Genomic DNA, 23,509 nt, shown 5'->3' on the forward strand with positions numbered 1-23,509 from the left:
CAGCCCTGCAAAGGATTTTTAATGGCTTAATTATAGAGAAGAGAAAACTGAGTTACAGAAAGCAATGACTAATTCAACCTAACAATGTTAAGAAAGGCAGAACCATTTATTTCTAGATTTCCTGTTTGCTAAGTAAAGTTATCATCACATATATATTCATACATATATATAATTATATAGGGCAGTCAAAAATTTGTAAGGGAATTTGTGAAATAACACAAATAGTTAAATATAAGATATATAAATTGAGACATAATTAAGAATTGGCAACCTTTCTATGAGGTTTCCTTTGTACTTCTTGGATCACTTTTAAAAAAAACTATACAGTCAAAAGAGCTTAGACTACAGCTTTTACAAAGAAGCAAAATTTCTAATTATGTAAAAGATAGTAGCTATAGCAGTTATCATATTAATAGCAAAGCGGTGTACACATAAGAAACACTACTATGAAGAAAGTTTTGTTTTTGCCAAATCCATATTCATATGATTACATTTCCTATAGTTGAAAGCAGCTATAATTAATGGAATTCTCTCCTTCTCTTAATGCAGCCATTTGTCAATTCAAATACAGAATAGCCAATCAATTTTGATGTATTTAGTAAGCAATTTATCAAATGGTGCTATAATCCAGCTAATATATTAATTCTTGTCATAGAGACTACTAACAACTCTTAGGTTTTCTGTAATTAATTTGGAGAGAAAAATTGTGATTTGACTCAATCTTATTCTTATGGTGATAACACCTTTGTGTCCCAAAATCTGACTACATGAAGTGGTACAACATATGTAGAAAGCACTACTTTGTTGAAATAAAATTCCTATGTCTCATAAAAAAGGTGGCTGCTAATTTATTGTAATAATCTGGTATTGTTCAAATCTGTTTCATATGTATTTTAACGAAATAAACATGCCAGTATATGTGATAATGAAAGCATAATAAATTTCTAAGTGAAGAACAGGGATTTATTAACATAAATTGTGCATCCAAAACTATAAAAAATTTTACATATTACCAGAAAATTTTAAATAGTTTAGTTAAAATAGCATATAAGTTAAAACTCATACTCTCATAGTTTCTTCAAATGATCTGCTTAAAAAAAATGGTTCTCTAATTCTAACCCCCCTATACATCACCCTGACAATAAATTTTTTTTAAAAAAAGTGGTTCTCTTTTATTTTTCCTATCTGAATATACTTCAGGTAAATGTCTGACTCCTACTGTGTATACACAATGTATGTAGTATATGCCACAGTCCCACATTTAGAGAACACTTCAACTCTTGGAAGGTTGTCCTTTAGCTCATATCATGCAAAATTCTGGATATTAGATATTTTAGACACTAGTCACTATTCTTCCCCCTCTTTGTGCATGTCTATATTGCTGACCAGAAGCTATACTTTAGACCAGTAGACATGTACAGTTTTCTGTCAAGTGTCCATATTTTTGCACTAGTAACAAAGGCAGAGCCAAATGCTTTCCCCAGCTCTTCAAGGTAGACTAGATTATAGAATTTGGGGCAGACCAAAAGGCTGTAAGACAGGATTTTAACATACCACAAATAACCTTGAAACCTCTCCTGAAAAAAATTTAGCACACATTTTCCAAAGATAATAGCTTTGTTGATTGTATCCAAGATTTCCCATAGTTATCTATCTGGAAATGTGAAAATCAGAGTTGGAGAAAAAATGTTTCTGGGAAACAAAAAAGTACAATGTAGCAAAAAATTTAAATTAAAACAAGCAGAAATAGAACACTAAATTAATTTCTCAGATATTAAGTTCCCATTGGCCCATTTGTGAACCATGTAAGAGCAAAGAAAAACCAATTTGCCAGATTGATCTGGCACAGGCTGTGTATGTATACTAGCCCTCCAGACTACCAGACGTCCCACTGTTTTATGTCTGCTAAGAAAGGTGCCCTGTGTGTCAGAAAAGCACGTTGAATATTTTTCAATGACCCAAGGGCAGAGGTCACTTATTATAAATGGATAATGAGACCTAATGCAGTGCTGTAAGTATGGACAAAGAAAGTGTCTATCCATAGCCCCTGGTGGATTGGTCATTCAGGCTTTTATTTCCTCTGTACACTTAATGGAGTCAAACAATTGACAGAAATTCTATAGAGAAGGTTGAAACTGAGAGAAATGACTGTATTCTAACTCTGATAGACACATACAAATAGTGATCCTGAAATGGCTCCAGAATTCCTGTTACCATTAATATAGCAGACAGCTGTAGCATTCCTCCAAAATCCCACTTAGTTGTTTATTACTAATTAACTTTACTGATGTAAGTGATGGCACATCAAACTATGATCTCCTACCAATAACAAACCATTGTATCTCTGAAGGTAAGCAGAGTCAGACCCTTCCATTATAGCCTTTTATTTCAAGAGAAAAAGGACAGGCGTATTACCTGTATGCTGTATCCTCTATCCCCACTATCCAATTCCCAGAGTTGATAATAGTATCTATATGTAAAAACTTGAATGCAAGCTGAATATAGTAAATGCCATCAGAAGCACAGGTACTGAAGACATGTAGACTTTTGACCCAATAGATTATTTTTCTCTAGTTTATATCAATGTCCAGTTTCCTTAGACATTGATGTTAGTAAATACATCAGTGAAAAGTGCCTACTCTCAATGGTAAATAGCAGGCTTTTATATTTGAAGAGATAGTATAGTACAAAAAGTTTCTTAAAATAAGACATTCAAAATTAAAAAGAAGCCCTTTGTAAAATTTTCCTTTTATTTCATTTCAAAGTTAAGAAAAGTAGTAACAGGAAGGTTTTCATGCACAAAATATCAAGACATAGAAATACAGAAGTATATGTCTTACAATGATTAAGCATGAGCTAACCCAAACTTTCAAGTACATACTTAATAACATTTGCAGATGACTGATGATACTTTCATGGACTTCACATTCTTTTATAGAAAAAAACTTTAATTTTATAATTTTCCCCCAAGTTTGTAACATATATGCTACATACATTAGACTAATATTAGGTACACGGAATGCAAACGTTTAATTTCTTTGCGAAAAAACATACATATATGATATGGCATATGCCAATTAATACGTTTAATAAAACAAAGAAGATCATCAATGTACTTCAATCTTAAGCAATTTCTTAATTAGGCCAGATAGTCAAACTACATATAGCAGTATGCCACACCCAATGACCAACAATAGACTAAAAATACTCTTTAAATAAGTCCTACATTACAAGCTTCCTCTACTAGAGAAAAACATTTCGTTATTCCCCACCCATCTCTACCCACACTTGGGCAAATATTTATTATGGACAATGCAAGGAAATAATATTGTTGAATACTTCCATCATCCTTGGTACGTACCACAATAGCAATGCAATCCAGGATGTTAGGTTAAATTTTCTGTGACAGTTGAGAATAAGCATCTCAAAAGAAAACTTGCATATTTAATTGCTTTTTGATGGTATGGACAATATCAATGAAATAAAATTTGTGCAAGCAGAGTAGAAGGTAGTACTTATAATGCGAATGAAGCACATCACCACTGGACTACAAAACCAGTGAAACAATCAGTAATAGGATGCTAAAATCTTCTAAATGAGTTCAGCCTAAGCCCAAACATGTGACTTAACAGTAGAATGAAAAATACAGATTCCTCATCTCTTAATTGAGAGTGGCAAGCCAACAGTCCAAAAATTAGTTGAAAATCAATATCCACGGATTCTTTTAATAGCCTATTTTATCATTTCTATATATAAATCAAAGTTCAATAGTAGGTGTAAGTACTACTTACCTGTTTATAAAGGCCAACATGAAAAGTGGTGTTATCTAAAAGAGCAGCCAAACCAATAGGGAGCCTATCTATTCAAAAGAAACCTAACGAAGACTTAGTTTGCTGTAGTATAATAAAACTAAGGTTTTGTCAAACTTAACACTAACACTTTAAAGTCAAGTGACTTCCTTGGTAACATTCTTGCTAATCATGCCTGTGTGATCAGTTCCTTTATTTCTTATCTGCTGACTTCTAACATGCCTTGTTGCATAGGGTTCCATAATTTTCCAGATGGTCAAACAAGTATATAATGAAAAAGGAAATAGAAGCTATTCTAAATGACCCAAAGAGAAATTCGACAAAGGTGGCTCATACATACAATCTAAGTACCCAGTAGGCTAACATCTGAAGACCTTGGTTCAAAGCCAGGTCAGGGGACTCTTATCTCCAGTTAACTAGCAAAAATACAACTGAAGGTGGTAGATGTCTTGAGTTCAATCCCCAGTACAAGCGCACACACACATGTGCACGCGCGCACACACACATGTGCACGCGCGCGCACACACACACACACACACACACACACAAAGATAATTTTCTAGAGATAAAATGAAGTATCTGAAACGAAAGGTATATTGAATGGAATTAACAGGGTGGGGGGAACCACCAAAGCTGAGCATCAGTGGCTCATGCCTACAATCCTAGCTACGCAGGAGTCTGAGATCTGAAGACTATAGTTCAAAGCGAGCCCCGACAGTAAAGTGCATGGGATTCTTATCTCCTATCAGCCACCAGAAAACTGGAAGTGGCACTGTGGCTCAAGTGGTAAAAAAGTGACCTTGAGCTGAAGAGATCAGGGACAGCACCCAGGTCCAGTTCAAGTCCCATGACTGACAAAAACAAAACAAAACAAAAACTTTGGAAATCTCTAGTGCTTGGAGGTAGGTTTCCCTATCTCCCCATAGCAACACTTATGCCCACATCTGCATAACACGGGAAATCAACTACAAGTATATGTATTATAATTACAAGACTGAATGAAAAGAGATTTCTCCAACTCTCATCTCCCTGAGAAAAATTTATTTCTATTTCTATTGACATCATACATTCCCTTTTATTATTGGAATTTCAGAGGTCTATACAAGTCAGCCTCACTTGACCTACAGACCTAAATGCAAAAAAAAAAAAAAAAGACAGAAAATGCTTCCAAGATCTTCAAGGTAAGAACTGAAGGATGGTTTGTTTGTGTGGGTTTCTTGAGATAGAGTCTAACCATATAGGCTGGCCTCCTGCATGCTGAGCATAGAGGTTTGGGTCAAATCCTCTGCTTTTTCCTTCTATCTTCCCACCCCCACTTCTAGGGATTGAATCTAGGGCCTCATATACTAGCCAAGTGCTCTACCACTGATTTATGTCCATAGTACTAATATGATTTTTCAGTATGGGTAACTACAATAAACAAAACAAAAACCTCAGAGCAAGTATACTATACTTGTTTTAAGCAGTACAATTTTGCCTCAAATAACCCGAGTGAGAGGACTTTACCAGAATGCTGGAGTTTTAAAATCTTCATAATGAAGCTTTGACTTGCCAATGAGCAGAAGAGGCATCCTGTTTAACCCGGCGCCAATGCTGCCTCTTATCAACTGGATTTCAGGCTCTTATTCCTTAATTGTCTACATTTTGCATATTTAATAGCTTCACTCATGTAGTACATTGGCATGCTCAGGACTCTCAATCAAATACCCTATTTTCATTAAGAAAGCTTGACTAAAAATCCAATCTAATTCTGTGTCGCTCCTTTCAATGTAAAGAAACAACTTAATACTGCAGAATTACCTTCTGCTTAAGAGTTAATTTCACATATTAAATTATATATAAAAGTACAAGATTAGTGAAAATGTATTAATTGCAACTACTACATATGCAGATCATACATAGTACAAAATAATCTTTCCCAAAGTCAAAATAGGTATTTTGGTATTAAAACTATATATTATGGCTGTGAGTGTGGCCAAGTGGTAGAGTGCTTGCCTAGCATACATGAAGCCCTGAGTAAGATTCCTCAGTACCACATACATAGAAAAAGACAGAGGTAATAGTCAGGTGCTGGCTCATGCTTGTAATCCTAGCTACTCAGGAGGCTGAGATCTGAAGATGGAGGTTGAAAGCCAGCCCAGGCAAGAAAATCTGTTAAGACTGTGGGCGGGGGGAGTGAGATTCTTACCAGAACTGGCACTGTGGCTCAAGTGGTAGAGCGCTAGCCTTCAACTGAAGAGCTCAGGGACAGAGCTCAAGCCCCATGACCAACAAGAAGAAAGAACAAATAAGAAAGAACAAAGAAAGGAAGAAGAAAGGAGGAGGAGGAGGAAGATGAGGAGGAAGAAGAGGAGAAGGAGAAAGAAGAAGAAAAGAAGGAGGAGGAAGAGGAGGAGGAGGAGGAGGAGGAGGAGGAGGAGGAGGAAGAAGAAGAAGAAGAAGAAGAAGAAGAAGAAGAAGAAGAAGAAGAAGAAGAAGAAGAAGAAGAAGAAGAAGAAGAGGAGGAAAAGGAAGAGGAAGAGGAAGAAACAGCAGAAGCCAGAAATAGTGCTGTGGCTCAAGGGGTAGAGTGCTAGCCTTGAGCAAAAGTGCTCAAGGGCAGTAGCCAGGCCCTGAGTTGAAGCAGCAGGCCAAAAACAAAAACAAAATAAAACAAAAACTATATATTAAACATTACTGAAGTGCTCAGGACCCATTATATATACACTTCTAAAATAAACACAAAAGCTTATAAGGGTACATAAATGTACAAGCAATATTACATCATTTACATGGATTGATATACCTTTACAATGCTAAAACTTCATAATTGACATTTACTTCTAGGAAGTTACTGAGATATGGTCTACAATGGAACTTTTACCAGTGTTACTCCATCTGAAAGGACTTAAATTTATGATATTCCAAACTTAAACAACACAGACTCATCCAGTGACTCTTTCGAATTGTAACTTTTTTCATCCCAAGTCTTTGATAACAACAGGTTTGTCCCATCTTAACTATATTTCTTCATCACAATTCTCCATTCTCTTCCCCAGCACATATGTCAGTGGAGGAAGCTTTTTAGAATGCAATTCTGGGTGGCAGGGGTTATTTATGGAAGTAAGCCAGTGGCTCAATGCTTTCCTAGTCAGTATATGCAAGAACCTGAGTTCAATCCCCAACATGGATTAAAAATAACCAGCTATTTTAAGACTGTTATTTGAAAACATTTGACAGCTTGCCATGACCAACACTAGTTCTGGGCACCTGTTTTAATTGTAAAAAGGCATTCAGGGTAACTAAAATCAAGTTTTAATCATACTGAATCAACAGAATGAAACTATAGTGAAATTGTTTTCTATCACCCAAATATTTTGGACTTGACACTGTTTGTCTACTAAACAGATAAAATTGATACCAAAATGACAAAAATCAGAATTATCTCTGATAGAGCCAATTGTGCTTAACTTGATAATTAGATAGTTGTTCCCACATGTAAAGATATTGGGAAAATATGATACTGATCTTTCTTTGACATGATGTATGCATCATGTTTTACCTTGTTCACATGACAAATACATGTTTAAAGTTTTAACATCTACTTTGCTTCTTGAACAAATCTGAAAAACACGTTTTACCTCATAATACCTTTGGCAAATTATGCCACCAATCTCATATTTAAATGTGTAACTCACCTCTTTACTGACTAGCCCATCTTATTTTATTTTGCATATTTTTACTTTTTATTCTATTTATTTATTTTGCATCTTTTTAAACAACTGTCTGGATTAAGCAGTAAATGAATTGAGGACAGAAACAATACACAGCATACTTTTAAGCCACAAGAGCCTAACACACAAGAACCTTGATTATGTGCTAGAAGAAGCAATGAGTTCAACTCCATCAGAAAATAAGACTGCCAACTATTTACTGGAGTTGTGGTATTTCATAACTTCAGTGCAAAGCCTATAAAATGTTTCTGACTACAGAATAATACATAACACATTACAAAAATGAAATAAAATAGTTCTAGAAGGATTTTACCTCATACTATAATTACTAAGCAAGATAATAAGTTCAGTATAACAAATCTCCATTGAATATATGCCAATGTTGATTTAAGCAAGTTATTTTAAAACATGCAGTATTCAGAGCCATCAGGAATCCGTTCAATCTACAAAACTGAATCATAATTATAAGGAAGTTTTAATTCTATAAACACAAACTGGATAATAAATATTATTTTTCATGCCTCTCATATTAAAAAATATATCTAATTGGATGCATTCTGTTCAATCTGTACAAACTAATTAGGGTTTAGACATAAAAGAAGAACATTTGCCAAGTATGTATAAGGCTTTATGTTCAATCCCAGGCACTGAAAACAGGGGAGGGGGGAAGACACCATCCAACAAAGAAAACCTAATGGAATAAAAATCATTACTTAGTTGTTACAGTTTTCTTAGTAGAAAATATCAACTTGTTTTGAGAAACAGATTCCAAGTATTTCTAAATTATTTATTGTATACTCCTGAGGTGTTTAACTTTTGAGCCCACTAGATACCTGCACAGGGATAATTCATGTGCAGAAAGTACCACAGTCAAGAGACATACTTCATGTGTGCTGGGACTAATGGGTTATCTTTGTAGGAAATCTCTTACCTCACCTCTGTGTGATAGTTTAAGGGTCTGTGTTAATATGCATGTATACTTTAAGAGTCAGCACTTAAACTGGGGGAAAAAAAGAGGAAAGGGATGATATTATCCAAAAAGAAATGTACTCTTTACCTGACATGTAAGGGTAACCCCTCTGTACATAACCTTTATAATAAAAAATTTTAAATCAGCATTTAAGACAGAATCCAAAAAGGCCACATAGAAAAAAAAAAAACTACACCAATTGTAACTACTTACCGCCAGCAAGAAGGAACTGGTAATGCTGTACTGAATCTGCAGCAAGGAGCAAGGGATGGTTTGCATTGAATGGTGGTTGTAATTCATTCCACTGAGGCGTTCTAAGGAAACAACCAAATATTAATGTTTAAGCATAACAGATTTGATGTAAATCACTAAGACTGTCACCACTTATGGACAATGAGATAAACTCACACCATGTTTAATCATTAAAATGAATATATAACCATTACAATGAATGTACTAAAATCTGAAACATAAGACAATATACTTAAGAATAAAGAGGTAGTAATGCATCAAACAAATAATAGAAGCCAGTATTCACTTATCAGCAATACACTATGCAATACATAATTAAGACACTCAGAAGACAGAAATAGAGAGAAAGCAGAGAATTTAAATACCACAGCTATATGTCTAATTTTATGTAATTTGGATAGTATTAGACATCTCTGCTCTTAGAATGTGTATATATTTAACATGAAATGAATCAGCATAATGGGTTTAACAAAAGCTGTGTAAATGGATTACTTGTTATAGATCTATTTAGAATTCGATTTTCAATCCACTATTTTAATGATGATACTGCAGTAACTTTAATTAGATTTGCCGAGTTTTATAAACAAGTTTGATAAATCAGATATTGATCAGATCAATCCAGCATAGTAAAGGAGAAGTAAAGAATGCTGGAGCCTCCAAAAATCAATATAAGAATATTTTAAAATGTCAAAGGAGAGTGGTTACTTTCATATCCATTTTGGTCCGTATGCTTCCATACATGTCAGCAGAGATTTTTTTTCCTCTCATGGATAATACACTACATTATAGAAGCATTACTATGCATTTCAGTTCTTGTTCTTCGTGCTATCTTATAAAAATTCTTATCATTATGCACTTCTTGAGGTAAATTCTGATTCTTAATAAACATTTGTATAGTGCTAAACCACTGTATCTCAGGCAATCCCTTTAAAGGAAATCTTAAAGTCTATTTATAATAGTTTCTATTTCCTTTAATGGCTATCTCAGTACTGGTCACAGTTTCCAAAAAGCCTGAAACTGAAAACAAGAGAAGTACAAGTCTAAGAAAAGTTAACATAAAGAAGCAAGGAGAAGGAGCTCAAATGAAGGTAGCTCAAATGTATATGCCTAAGACAACTGAACATACATGTTCACACAAAATTTATACTTGAATGTTCACAGCAAGACTTCAGTGAGAGTTACTATGTGCAAATGTCTACTAGCTAGCAAATGCAAAACAAAATGAGGCATGTCCATGTAGTAGAATATAATATGGGTGAAAAAAGGAATAAGGCTCTCATACATTGCAACATTATTAATGGACCTTGACTTACTAAATGAAAGAAGTCAGTTACAAAAAGATAACATGTTATATAAATCCATTACTACTAAAAGAACTGAGCAGGCAAATCCATACAGGCAGAAAATAAACGAATGGGTGACTAGGACTGAAGGGTGAGGGGAGAATTTGTTTATGTGGTAGTAAAAGCGGTAGTGCTGGGTACAAAGGCCACTTTCAATGTGTGAAAGTGTACTGCATGCAATTATGTCAAACAAAAAAAATAAAAGAACTATAAATTCACTAGATGAGAAGCTAGACCAAAATTTTTAAATACGAATCATAAAATTCCATTTACAGGAAAGTCTAGTGAAAAAAGGAGGAAAAAAAATTGGATGAGAGCAAACACACATTTTTGGTTGAATACATTTACCCTATGAACTGTGATAATCTCACAGTATAGCACATTTGTAATCTTTCCTGCTGCAAAAAGGAAGAATGACAAGAGAAGAACTACCTAACCAGCGTCCAGCTGGCTCGAGGTGATGTCATCATCTCCAGTGGGGTGTCATCACTTATCTTGGGAGCAGTACTGAGAGGCCGGGGCTCCATCATGTGTTCCACTAAGGTGCCATAGCAACTAATAATATAGAGAGATTCAACTACAACTTGTTTCGACTGATCTGCAAACAAAGAAAGAGAAACTGAGTTGTGAGAATGGAACAGCATGACTGTTACACATCACTGACCTTGTCAGTCTGCCCCTGAAGCTACTAAAAAAAAGTAAAACATCATAGACTTTGCTCTATAGTACAGTGCTCCTCATTGAAGGTTGCCAGTGAATGTGCAAAATCTACATGAGAGCAAATATTTTAAAATTTAGTCATTTATTTCAGGAATGTGACCACAGTCGATATTCTAATATGCTAAATACTATTTTGTCTACTACGAATATCTAGCAAGACATATTCAGTGAAAAGCTATAATCTATACACTACGATGTAGTTACATTGAATGTACCAAGTTACTTTTTACAAAAGTTTACTTATATGTTTAAATCAGCATACTGGCACCTGTCCTTTTGCCCAAACAAAACAACAACAAAACCCATTATGTCAATACATGTCAATCAAATGAAACAAATAAACTTTTTCTAGTGATGGATGCTGATATTGAAGGAAAATATCCTCTACACAATGTATATGGCGATTCTCTGTCCAGTTCTCTCAATTTTCCTGGGAACTGAAACTACAACAAAAAATGAAGTCTTTCCCCTACTTCATTTCTCTCAATGGGATCATAGGCTCTAATAGCAAATGAAGGTCAGCCATACTTTGAGAAGTCAGGTTCTGAATATGGATCTAATCAAATGACTTTATAAAAAAAAATACACATGTACTCATGCCAAAACAGGTTTAGTGCTCAATTTCAAGTTTTAAAGTAAGCCAAGGAGCATTAAAAAAAAAAAATCACTCGTGAATGCTGAGTGGGTCATCTTATCTTTGTGTCAGACGAATCAATTACAGATGATTTGAGAAAATGGCTAAAGACAAGCCAGTGGGTCACAAAGGAGTAGCAAGTGAAAAGGGTAATTAGGACAGAAGAGAGAAGCATTTGAAATTGAGCTTCACAGGAGGTTTTAACTAGTAACAAAAAGTTTGGTTGATAGCATCACTAAACCAAAGGAGGTAACAAAAAATAAAGATGGGATAAGGAAATGGAAGGCTTGCATACTTTATAGTATCCTCTCTGCTTAGGTAAGGAACCCGCTGGGCTGAGATCCTATTACTAAGGAAAGGGTCACTGAAAGGCAATAACAAGGCACAGTGCAATGTCTGACTGCCAGGATCAGCATAAAGGAGAGCCATATTGCCAAGAACAATATAGACTGTGGGACTCACCAGAAGGAGCAACATTATTTGTGACCTAATTTACTTTTATTTAGTTGTTGTTGGTTTCTGTGGGCAGAGGGAACTGGTAGAGCCAAGAATTGTTTAGTTTTTGTTGTTGTTTCCTGGGGTGGGGGTAGGGTGGGGGATGCGGGGTGGGGGTGCAGGAGGGGGGAGGGAACAGGCAGTGACACGAATTTCGGGCTTCCTGGGAAGTCTATGGACCCAAGTCCTCAGATCTTCGTCTACTGAGTAGCTAGAATCAAAGGCATGAATCACTCGCAACTCGCCAAGCTGAGTTGTTGGGGTTTTCTGTTGTTGTTGGTTTGGTTTGGTTTGGTCATTTTAAAAAATATTCTGCAAACTTAATGAGAAAAAAAAAAGAGCATAGGTGGAGGGTTCAAGCGGTAGATAAACTATCTGGCAAGTACAAGGACCACAGTAAAACCTCAGTAATTCCAAAAGGGAAAAATTTTCAAAGGCAGAACAGTTGCACATTTTTTTTTGTTTTGTTTTGTTTTGTTTTTGCCAGTCCTGGGCTTGAGCTCAGGGCCTGAGCACTGTCCTTGGACTTTCTCAAGGCTAGAGCTCTACCACTTGAGCCTCAGCACCACTTCCGGCTTTTTTCTATGTGCGTGGTACCGAGGAATCGAACCCGAGTCTTCATGCATGCTAGGCAAGCAGTTTAACCACTAGGCCAAACTCCCCGCCCAGTTGCACATTTTTTTAAGTCAAGAGACAGCATTAGAGAAAGGATTTCAAACTCTGTCTTCATCTCCTACTAAAATAGGGCTTTTAACTAAGCTATTTAAACTTGTTGATCTTTAAAGAGGAAAATTTTCCATGGCCATGTCCATTTCCATGATTCACTGAAAAAGGTGTAAATTAGCTTATAAAAATGTACAAGTTGTGGAATGGTTACAGAACTGAAATAACCTGTAAACTGTCAACAAGAAAACAAGACAAAAATAACTCAGTGGGGAAGTCATTTCATACTTATGGCAATGAAGTGTTTTCTTGACTACTCTTTGGTAGTTGAGACATGCTAACTGAATGGAAAAGATTGGATTATCTTTGTTATAATAACTACTTGTTATAATAATTCCTGCAATATTTTTCTAACAAGCAAAGTTATTGATAGAAAGTTTGAGCTGAAGAAAAAAATACGTACCTTTTTCTCTTTTCAGACCTGCATTATTTGCAAACCATGACCTGGATGTCCCAAAGGTAGCAGCCACGCAAAATTCTCCGCCCATCGATTTGCTGGGTGAAATTTGTGGAGGTGGTTTAACTTTGCTTAAAAAAAAAAAAAAAGTAAGTTAAAAAAATGACGATGACAAAGTGGCAGGTCTCTAGATCATAAAAGATTTTTCTTTAGACCCCACCCTAACAGTTCAAAAGCTACAAAAAGGACATGCATTTCTCCAGAAGTAGTAACTCGTGATATGATAACTATGATCTGCAGCAAGATTTAAGCTACTTCAAGGTTCCAGAGTGTAGTCAAGACAGCAATCAATATAAAGAAAAGCTTTTAGCCAGGGGCAGTGGTACATGTCTTGCAGTCCCAGCTACTTGGGAGACTGAGGCAGGAGGACCATTTGTGCCAAGATCTGCCTGGGCAACACATTAAAAACAAAATACCAAATAATGTTGAAATATGAACAGGGAAGAGTCAATTATTCCTTTCCAAGTAGGTAATTTTCTATGGAGATTTTAAAACAACATAAAACATAAACACCTCTGCATAAACAAAAAGGATCAGCATTTCATTTTGACATGGAAGATAGAAGATTAACAATAACACAGGTAATGGAGACAATATGTATGAAAATGAGATGAAGAAGAATGCAAACTTGAAATCTGTTGCTAATTTCTTTACGGACTTAGGAGAGTAACCTGCCTATTTTTTCTCAGTTAAATTCTGCCAGCTTCTCAAGCAAATTTGCAGAATTTTTCCTGTGTCTTAAGACATATTTAATATCCTCAATTTTCATACCCTCATGTTCTAATATCCACATTTCATTTTCTTTCAAATCTTATATTATTATTCTTTTTGACAAGTTAAATATTTCCCAAAGTTCACTGGCAACTCAATCAACTATATTTGAAAATATTCTCACTATGCGTGGTGAATAAAATAGCTGATGTTCCAGCAATGTCAGTCCCCAATATAACACATTTCCATCTACTTTTGCTCATTTTCCTTTATCTTATTATCTTCTTATATCCTGTACTGAAATTTTAAACTGAGGGTTTTATACCTGGTAGGCAGGTGCTTTAGCACTTGGGCTAACCCCACAGCCATGACTTTTTTGGATAGGGTTCAAGGTTTCTGGTCAAGTCTAGCTTAATTCCTCTCTCTATGCCTCCTACATCATTGGAAGGACAAGTGTACATCGCCACACTGGGCTTGTTCAGCAGGGATCTTACTAACTTTTTTAGCCCCAGCTTGTTTCAAACTATGATCCTCCAGATTTCTATCTCCCAAACAGCTTGGATTATGGGAGTATAGCAAAACTGCCCCAATCCCATGATCCTTTAATACAGAAATAAAATTGAAATCCTAAATCAGTGTCACTTCTAGCTACCTCATCGTACCACTCAGAGCCAAACTACTAATATGTAAAATACAAATTCTAATGTCTACCATGCAGAGTAAAAGGCTTTAGTTATTCCCAAAGTCCAGTCCTTGGCTGATAGGACCACCTATAGGACATCCTGAGATTTTATAAATCTAAAATTCTAGAGGATGGGAAATAACAAACTAAAATTTTAAACAAAGCACTCCATTAGATTCTTCAGTACACTCAAGTTTGAGAGAAAAGGCAAGTAAAAATACCATGTGTTCCTACATCACAGTTCTCCACAATGTTCTTTGTCCTTAAAAAAAAAAAATCAAACATGGGTTTAGTAATTGCTGTTCCTCAGTTCTTACAGCACTTGAAATAGAGGTTCCGATTTCTTACTTCCTCAGGCTTCTGCAATGACAACTTTCCTCTAAGAAGAGTAAAATGTCTGGACTCCATATTACTATGATTGTCCACCAATTCTGCTTTGAACTCAGGACATATATGAGAAAGTTCATTGCTAAAGGGAAAAAATTTCGATCACTGTTTCCTAAACACTTCACAGCTCTTTCCAAGTCAGTCTTATCCATGTCTAATATAACACTAATCAAGGTGCACGTTATAAAACTAGCCCTACAGCAGCTTTCTTTACAGTTTCATCTGCCACAATTACAACACTCCAAAAAAGAAGCTTCCCTATTAACCTTGCACCTGAATAAAACCATCTCCCCAAAACCTGGGTTACGGAGGTCAGAAGTGTTCTTTCTGCTTATAGTACTCTTTCTGTGTCTCCTCAGAATACATGGCTTCCTTCTATTACTAAGCTGATAAGCTCCAGTGACTAGCATTTGTAAAGTGCCATTGTTTACTACACTGCAATGAACCAATAGAACATCACAAATTCAAATTTTCCAATTATTAAATGAGTTTGTTATTGTATTTTAAATTATGTATTAACAATCAAGAATGTTAATTCTTAAAAGCAAATATAGCAAATATGTTCCTCAAATGTGTACATACAAACAGACTTAAAAATTTGGTACTGGATCAGATAGCTATTTTTCTAACATAATCATAAAAAGTAAAAAAAATCATAGAACATTAATCTTTGGATAGATAAAATCATATTCTATATAGGTTTATTAGCTTAATCTAATAAGCCTTTGTGAAAAGCTAAATTTTTGTACAAGCTATACATAATTCTATTTAAGAACACAGAAGTAAAAATTATTAATATGCTGCCATTTTTCAAAAGCTCATCTGCTTGCCAAGTATAGTGGTTCGCAACTGCAATCCTAGCTACTCAGGAGGCTGAGATCTAAGGATCTCAGTTCAAAGCCAGTCCACTAGAAACCAGAAGTGGCACTGTGGCTCCAGGGGTAGGGCAGTAGCCTTGAGCTAAAGAGCTTAGGGGCAGTGATCAGGCCCAGAGTTCAAGCCCCAGGACAAACAAAAAAACAAAAATAAAAACAAAAACCTCATCTGCTGGGCTGGGAGTGTAGTCTAGTGGTAGAGTGTTTGCCTCGCATGCACAAAGTCCTGGGTTCCATCCCTCAGTACCACATACATAGAAAAAGCTGAAAGTGGCTCTATGGCTCAAGTGGCAGAGCGCTAGCCTTGAGCAAAAAACAAGTGTCCAAGGACAGTATCCAGGCCTTGAGTTCAAGCTCAATGACCGGCAAAAAAAAAAAAACAAAAACAAAAACCTCATCTACTATGAAGAAAAAGTATTTATGTGTGAAAATAATTTGATTCTTTTTTTAAAGAATTTTATTCTTATATTTTTATCATTTCTTCTTTATGCTGATAGGACTTTAATCAACATCATTACTGAAAATTCAAGTTTAATGCAGACCTGAGTTTTCATTTCTAAAAAATAAGTTGCTATGAAACAATACCATAAATTGAGAATACTGGATAAATATATTCCATCTGCAATATCAGCACTCATATCAAGTTATTTCTCTCAGTAGCCTACATCTAGAGTGATTTTGGTTTTAAGAAAAATAGGAAAATAAAAATATATGTGAATATATGGAAAGTTCTTGTAGAAAATAAAAGGAGAAATATAATGAAAATAAATTCATTAATAAGTATGTTCTATGTGATAAATCCCAAGTTTCCTAAGTTTTATAGAGACTGTCCAGGAATGCTTGAAGCATGCTAGAAGCATAATAATTTTCCTTCTGAATCAGCAACACACTACATAAACTTGTCCACAATAATTCAGAATATTTCTATAAAAAACATTTTGGAAGTGAGGCTGTGGCTTAACGTGGTACAAGACTAGCCTTGAGCTGAAGAGCTCAGGGACAGAGTTCAAGTCCCACCACAGACAAAAAAAAAATTTTTTTGTTGACAGAAATACAGTATGTTGAAACATGGAATAGAAAAGTCTAAGCTCCAAAATCATGTAAATTTACTGACTGCTGATCCAACTACTATGGAAAACACATTAAGATTAACAACTTTTTTACACGTTAAGATTAACAACTTTTTTCCTTGTTAGGCTCTCAACATCTCTCTTCTCAGCAAGGGTCTTAACGAATCCCATTATAGAACATCTACAAGGTTGAAAAGAATTCCTGAGGACCCTTCTATACATTAAAATAAAAAAATAAAAATTAAATTAAAAAAAGAATTCCTGAGGGTGTTTAAAGGGCTTCTATTTATTCATTTATGAAATTGACAAATTGATAATATAAAAACATTTCAAGCCAAGTGCCAGTGGCTCATGTCTATAATCTTAGCTACTCAGGAAGCTGAGAGCTGAGGATTGCAGTTCAAAGCCAGCCCGGGCACAATTTACTTTTACAAAGTGTTGCTCTATACTGAGGAGAGGCAGATGTTAAATTTCCCTCAAGCTGGGTGCTGGTGGCTCATGCCTATAATCCTAGCTACTCAGGAGGATGAAATCTGAGGATCAGGGTTCAAAGGCAGTGTGGCTTGTGTGGTAGAGCACTAGTCTTGAGCAGAAGAGCTCAGGGACAATGACCAGGCCAGGAGTTCAAGCCCACTACTGACAAAAATAATAATAATATAACATTTCAATGCACATTGGTGAGCTGGAGTTTTAACTAGAGTATGTGAATTAATCCATTGATAAAAATGGTTATGCAGGAGACGAACATGTACTACAGTCCTGACGGACTTTCTTTTACTTATAGCTCCTAGTCCTTTATTGCCTTTAGTGTTTCATGAATAAAATCACATTTTAAAAAGTTTTGCTTAGCTGGGTGCCAGTGACTCACACCTGAAATCCTAGCTATTCAGAAGGCAGAGAGCTGAGGATCACAGTTCTAAGGCAGCCCAAGCAAGAATGTTATTTCCAATTAATCACCAAAAAGCAGGAAGTGAAGCTGTGGCTCAAGTGGTAGAGCAGCACTAGCCTTGAACCAGAAAGCTCAGGGACACCACCTACACCCTGAATTCAAGCTCCAGAACCACAGGCAAAATATATATACATATATATGTAAATGAGTGGGCAAAACAAAAGTGGAATATTCATTCTATCAGTAATAATGACTCTACAAATCATAATGCAAATGAAGGCAAGAAAGAAAAATGCAAACAAAACAAAGCAGCAATTAAATTGAAAAGCAGTGTAACTCAGTCATTTCTTCTGAGAAAAAGCTTAACTATTGAACTACAGAATGCACATCATTTCCACTGCCAACACAAAGCTTAGGGAAATTAACATCTGTAGGCTATCAAATATATTACAGAGGCAACTGACATCCCCCAACTTTTTCGCATTGGGTTTTACTATGTTATGTTATCCAGTCAGATTCACATATTGAATTTCCCCAGCCTGTTTTTTATCCACACTCAACTGCAAACAAGAGAAAATAAGAAAAGAAAAAAAACCTCTCCGTGTAAAAAATATAGGTAAATTTACTATGTAGATAAGATGGGAGGAATGGCAAAATGGGAATGGCATGATATATAGCAAAGCAGTTCAGTGCCTCGATTAGTAGGACACACATGAGACAACAGCACCAGTTATTTCCTTTATGAAGAGTAAGTATTTGAGTTTAAAGGCAAAACAAACACTAAGAATTTTAAGTGGAATAATGGCTTTCTGCTGAAGAAATATTTTTAATTCCTCTCTTTGATTTTAAAAGGAATCTAGGAATTTTCTCTCATCATCCATTTTATTTTTTAAATTAAAAAAATCCTTCCAACTAAAAGGATTTTATTTTAAATAACTAAAAATATTAATGATCTACCACAAGCTATTTATTAAAAGTATTCTTCAAGGCCCAGTAATTTTATGTCAACTGCATCAATAGCAAAATCTATGTTTTTATTTAATTTTGACCATTAAATATGTCATTGACATTTACATACTGGCTTTTAAAAATGAAATTGTAATGTTTTGTAAAATTCTAAGAAAACAAGGTCATTTTATACAAACTATATTTTTCATTCAAGTGTTCTTAGGGAGTGCTAAACTATTAAATAACTTGACATATGTAAACTTAAATTGTTTTAAGTTATCCTTAAATAATACAAAAATAATTTAAGAGTAAGGAATTCTATTATCATATGTACTGCCTTCTGTCCATTTGTTATAAATATCAGAGATTTTTTTGAAAAATGTTTTGAATATTTAAAAGTATTTCTTTAATATTAATTCATAGCTTAAATAATATTACAAGTTTAATATAATACTTAATATCAATTACTACTGAATTCAAACTTTAGTTTTAAAAATTCATAACAATTATTTCTCTGAAATTTCTGTATATTAATATATAGAAATTATATATATATATTTATATATACATACAAAAGTTATTCTGAACCAAATATCCTAAATAAAACTGGAGGGTAAAAACATGGTAGTAAAACCTAAACGAAAATGATTGACAGGATGGTTGAAGTTTATGGCCCAACAAGCCTATATCAAAGGGAAAAGCACTAAATGACTCATCTGGAACTTTAGAATGTAACGACCTAAACCCCTTGAGTGAAGAATAAAAAATAACTTAGAATTGTGACATATCAAGAGCAAAATCTTAACTAAGTACAAATGTTGCAAGTTGAATATAATAAAAACATTGCAAATTTACATTGTAAAAGAACATGCAGAATTTCATTTTCATCCAAAATGTAAACATTACAATTGGAAGTATTGAAACATATTATTCATCATGCTTAATTTTAGAAAAGTTAAAAATTCTTAAACTGAATGCTAAATATCATTGAAAAATATGAAACTATTTAAACAAAAGAGCTCTTATAAACAACACTGAAGAAGTTGTCAAATTTATATTCATTTTGCTTCCTTAATTTGAAGTTTCATTAAGATCTTAATAGAAAAAACATGCAACCCTGGGAAAATAATGTATTTTAAAGGAAAACCCTTTAGTCTAGTGTAAGTGACTAAAATCGAGTTTCTTGCGAACTAACGATGGGCATCAAACAAACCACAAAGCCGTCTTCTAAAAGACAGGCAATGATTTAAAAGTCTACTATATTTCATAGAACCCTTTCTTTAATCTGGCTCTTTTAATCTTGTTTCAACCTCAAATCATTTCTGGTTGACAAGTGCTTTTGCTTAAATGTGAGGAGCACAAAAGCTGTTGGGGGAATGGATTTTCTTACTTAACATACAACATTTGTTTCTGCATCTTTAGTTCTATGTGAAAACTTCAATCTTTATTAACATTCTAAAACTTTTTCTTTGTACTTAGAACGAGGAATTTATCGTGAGATGAAATTTACTTCTAAGTTTAGCATGCAAAGGAATTTCATCATGTTGAAATGTGACCTTTAAAATTCACTGTTAACTACAAGCTCATGAGTAGAAATCCATGTATCTTGCTTATTTACAGAAGAAATCTGAAACGGAGAGAACAAGGAAGGGGGACATTGTCCAAAACAAATGTACTCTTCACTTGACATATGTAACTGTAACTCCTCTGTACATCATCTTTATAACAATAAATAAAACTTTAAAAATTAAAAAAAACATTTGGTTAAAGGAATAAAGATTGAAGGACTGGGATGTAGACCAGTGGTAAATTGCTTATTAAGTATGCTCAAAGCCCTGTGTTTAATCTCAGCACTACAAACAAAGAATAATAATTAACCTTAAGGAGATTTATACTCATGTGTACCCAGAATAGACTGGAGAATTCTTTTCCAATTATGATGCTGAATGCAGCAAGGATGTTCAATATGATAATGATTCTTATATATGGATTACCAACTTGTAACATTGTATTGGATTGTAGTCTGTCAAACTGTACCCAATTTTAAAGAACTAGCTAGGTTTGATTTAGTACATGAAGTGTGTGTGGGGGGGGTCTTGTTCCTAATACACTAGGAAGTAATGAATAGCAAGCTCCCTGTAGTAATTGTGAAAGTTACACAGCTTTCTTTAAGTACTCTAATGAATATATCTTATTCTCTGAAAACATCCCTTTGGCTCACATGCTCTTAAAAGCAAAGAAGGATCTTTCAAGCTGAAGAGGTAAGGGAAAGAAACAGCAGTAGTGGCTCACATTTAATGAATGATTAATGTGTTAGGCACTGTTACTATACTCTGATATATGTATACAATCAGTATATGCTAAGCAACTTAATTACTTAACAATGAATCAATAAGGAAAGTGTTACCACCAACTTCATAATAGACAAGGGAACAAGAAACAGATTTTTAAATACTTTCCAATATCAGAGGTTAGTTAATGTGCAAGTAGGGTAGTTTCTACTTCTAGATATTCTATATTAATTTCTTCCCTTTTCTTCTCTTCCTCGTCATCTTCTTCCTTGTACTTCAATTCACTTCTTTTCTTCTAATTTTAAAAATATACAGCCTTTGCTGGCCTATGTAGCCCATGCTGGCTTTGAACTAGTAATCATACTGCCTCAGCTTCCCAAGTGCTGCAATTATAACTGTATACCACTTTATGTATTTCTTATGGATCAGTATTTACGTCTAATTCTAATCTATAGCTTCAATATACTATATTTCATTTCTTTAACTATCATGCCTAAGACTAATAAAACTATCACCTGTGCAGTGTTATAAAAGAATTTGCTAAATAATTAAATTATGATGAATAGGTGCTAATAATTCAAAATAGTAAGTTTTATAGCAATTTAATGGGAAATAGATTCTGTTATTACATGCCTTTTTGATATGCAATCTATTTAAAACAGAACTTGATATTTTCCCTTGGAATCAAATAAAGTATAATAAAAGTGCATTGGGCATTTTTAGTATACCTTCAAGATATTGATACTCCCATAAAATCATTTATAGTTCTGTGTTAACACAGAATTTCTGCATTCACTTATATTTGTTCTATATTCACTCTAGATTCTTCTACATTCATGTACATTCAAATATGTGAAGAAATCTATATGTTTGGAATTTTGTAAATTTCAGAAAGTTAACCTGTCTAAAATCTCTTTAGGGCTCCATTTATGAAGTAAGTATATGGTTTAACTAAATATTATAATCAATTTTGAACATATATATGTTGAAAGGGATGACACTGATCAAGATATATTGTATTCTCAAACTCCTCTTACAGCTACTTAAAGATAATAAAAAGAAAAGAATATTTTATTTTAAATATGTATTATATTTGAATATTACAAAAGTAAATATTTTATTGTATTTAAATAAGCATTCAAATATATTTAAAAATGAATCTCTTCCAGTTACAATTTACCTTCATTATTGCAAATGTTTCTATAATCATGCCTAATATTTTTGTCCCAGGAGAAATACCTTGAACAAAATATGTGAAGTTGTTGAATAAAGTGAATAGCAATTTGTAAATCAAAAAAAATTTTAAACATAAAATCATAGTCTAAGCTTGATATATAAGAAACATGTACTGGAAAATCCAAAGCTCTAAATTTGGGTATTAGACATATAGTAAAGATACCTTTTACTTTAAATATATATAAGCATCTATTTTTTTTATTTCTAGAAATAAAGTAAAAGCAAGAAAACCACACCTTTAGGTTTATAGCAACATTCATGTCTTGTCTGCAAATTAGCCAACAATTTGGTGCATCTATATGTGATCAGGTCATGCAACTGAAAACAAAAGTATGAACAGAGTCACTTGTTGAGAGAGGACAGCAAATGAATTAGGCATGCGGGATTGAACTGGACCAACTCACCATGGAGCTTTTATGGAAAAACATCCCGCTCCAAAGAGATAAGGCCTTTGTGGAAAAGGGGGGAAAATGCACAAAAAAATTAGAGGAGAACTCACTTAACATTAACAAATACATGTATAACATACTGTTATAGATGTTGGCTTAAAATAACTAAAAATCATTAATCATTTGCAATTTTGCATTACATACTGTTGGATATAACCTATAAATAGGATATTGTAAAGTTATGAGGCCCTTAATTTTCATAGTTAAGGATTTGAAATGGTTCTGTTTCTCCCCCTTTTCTGAAGCACCCCTGTAGCATTTCTGAAAACAAAGTCTGCTGCTGAAGCCGAGTATAAATTAAATAGAATAATCTGATGGAAAAGGGCAACCAATGTATGGTTGTATGAAACAAAATATTCAAAATCAGCCAAAGATGACTGCATACAAAATTTGACATGACAATGTTTGCTGTTCACTGGTTGCAGTCTCACAGCCATGCAAAGAAAGCACATACTTTTCAAGCTGCTTATTTGAACTGCATTTTGTTGGCAGTTCAAAAGGAACAAACATCAAGTACAATAATTTTGTGCCTCTTTACAGTGATGACAGAGGATAATTAACCTGCTCTATCTAACCTGTACTAGGCTAGCTGGAATACAACAAGCTAAAATCACAACTGTAGTTCGAACTGTAGTTCGAAGACAAATGGGAATGCAAAGTTAGACTTCAATAGAACACATATTTCTACTTCAAATTCCATTCCTGTTATTTATGACATGCTGCATACACAGAAGACTCAATGATTTAATTGTATATAAAATAAAATTTTACTGTGGTAACATCTGGAAGACAATGAATGAAGGAGAATATGCATCGGTAAAAATTGGGTGTTGCTTTCTTCAAATTTGGAATTTG

The 23,509-nt window shown here is 34.2% G+C and overlaps 1 protein-coding gene across 17 annotated transcripts in view; it reads right to left on the reverse strand.

Annotated features, from left to right (window-relative positions):
• The window catches only part of Bcas3 (BCAS3 microtubule associated cell migration factor), a 481,230-nt gene that overhangs the window by 283,074 nt on the left and 174,647 nt on the right, over positions 1-23,509 (reverse strand). For 14 of the 17 annotated variants that reach the window (XM_090351166.1, XM_090351162.1, XM_090351160.1 and 11 more), the window contains 3 exons: positions 13,063-13,187; positions 10,520-10,685; positions 8,706-8,806 (listed from right to left, as the gene is read on the reverse strand). In XM_090351166.1, the coding sequence (XP_090207292.1) occupies positions 8,706-8,806; positions 10,520-10,685; positions 13,063-13,187 (392 nt within the window). Of the gene's footprint in view, positions 1-8,705; positions 8,807-10,519; positions 10,686-13,062; positions 13,188-22,609; positions 22,655-23,509 lie in introns of all 17 variants that reach the window. The other 3 variants (XM_090351164.1, XM_090351159.1, XM_090351165.1) reach the window with 1 other exon arrangement.

This window comes from Megascapheus bottae, chromosome 17 (assembly GCF_031878675.1).
Source record: "Megascapheus bottae isolate mThoBot1 chromosome 17, mThoBot2.hap1, whole genome shotgun sequence".
NCBI lineage: Eukaryota > Metazoa > Chordata > Mammalia > Rodentia > Geomyidae > Megascapheus > Megascapheus bottae.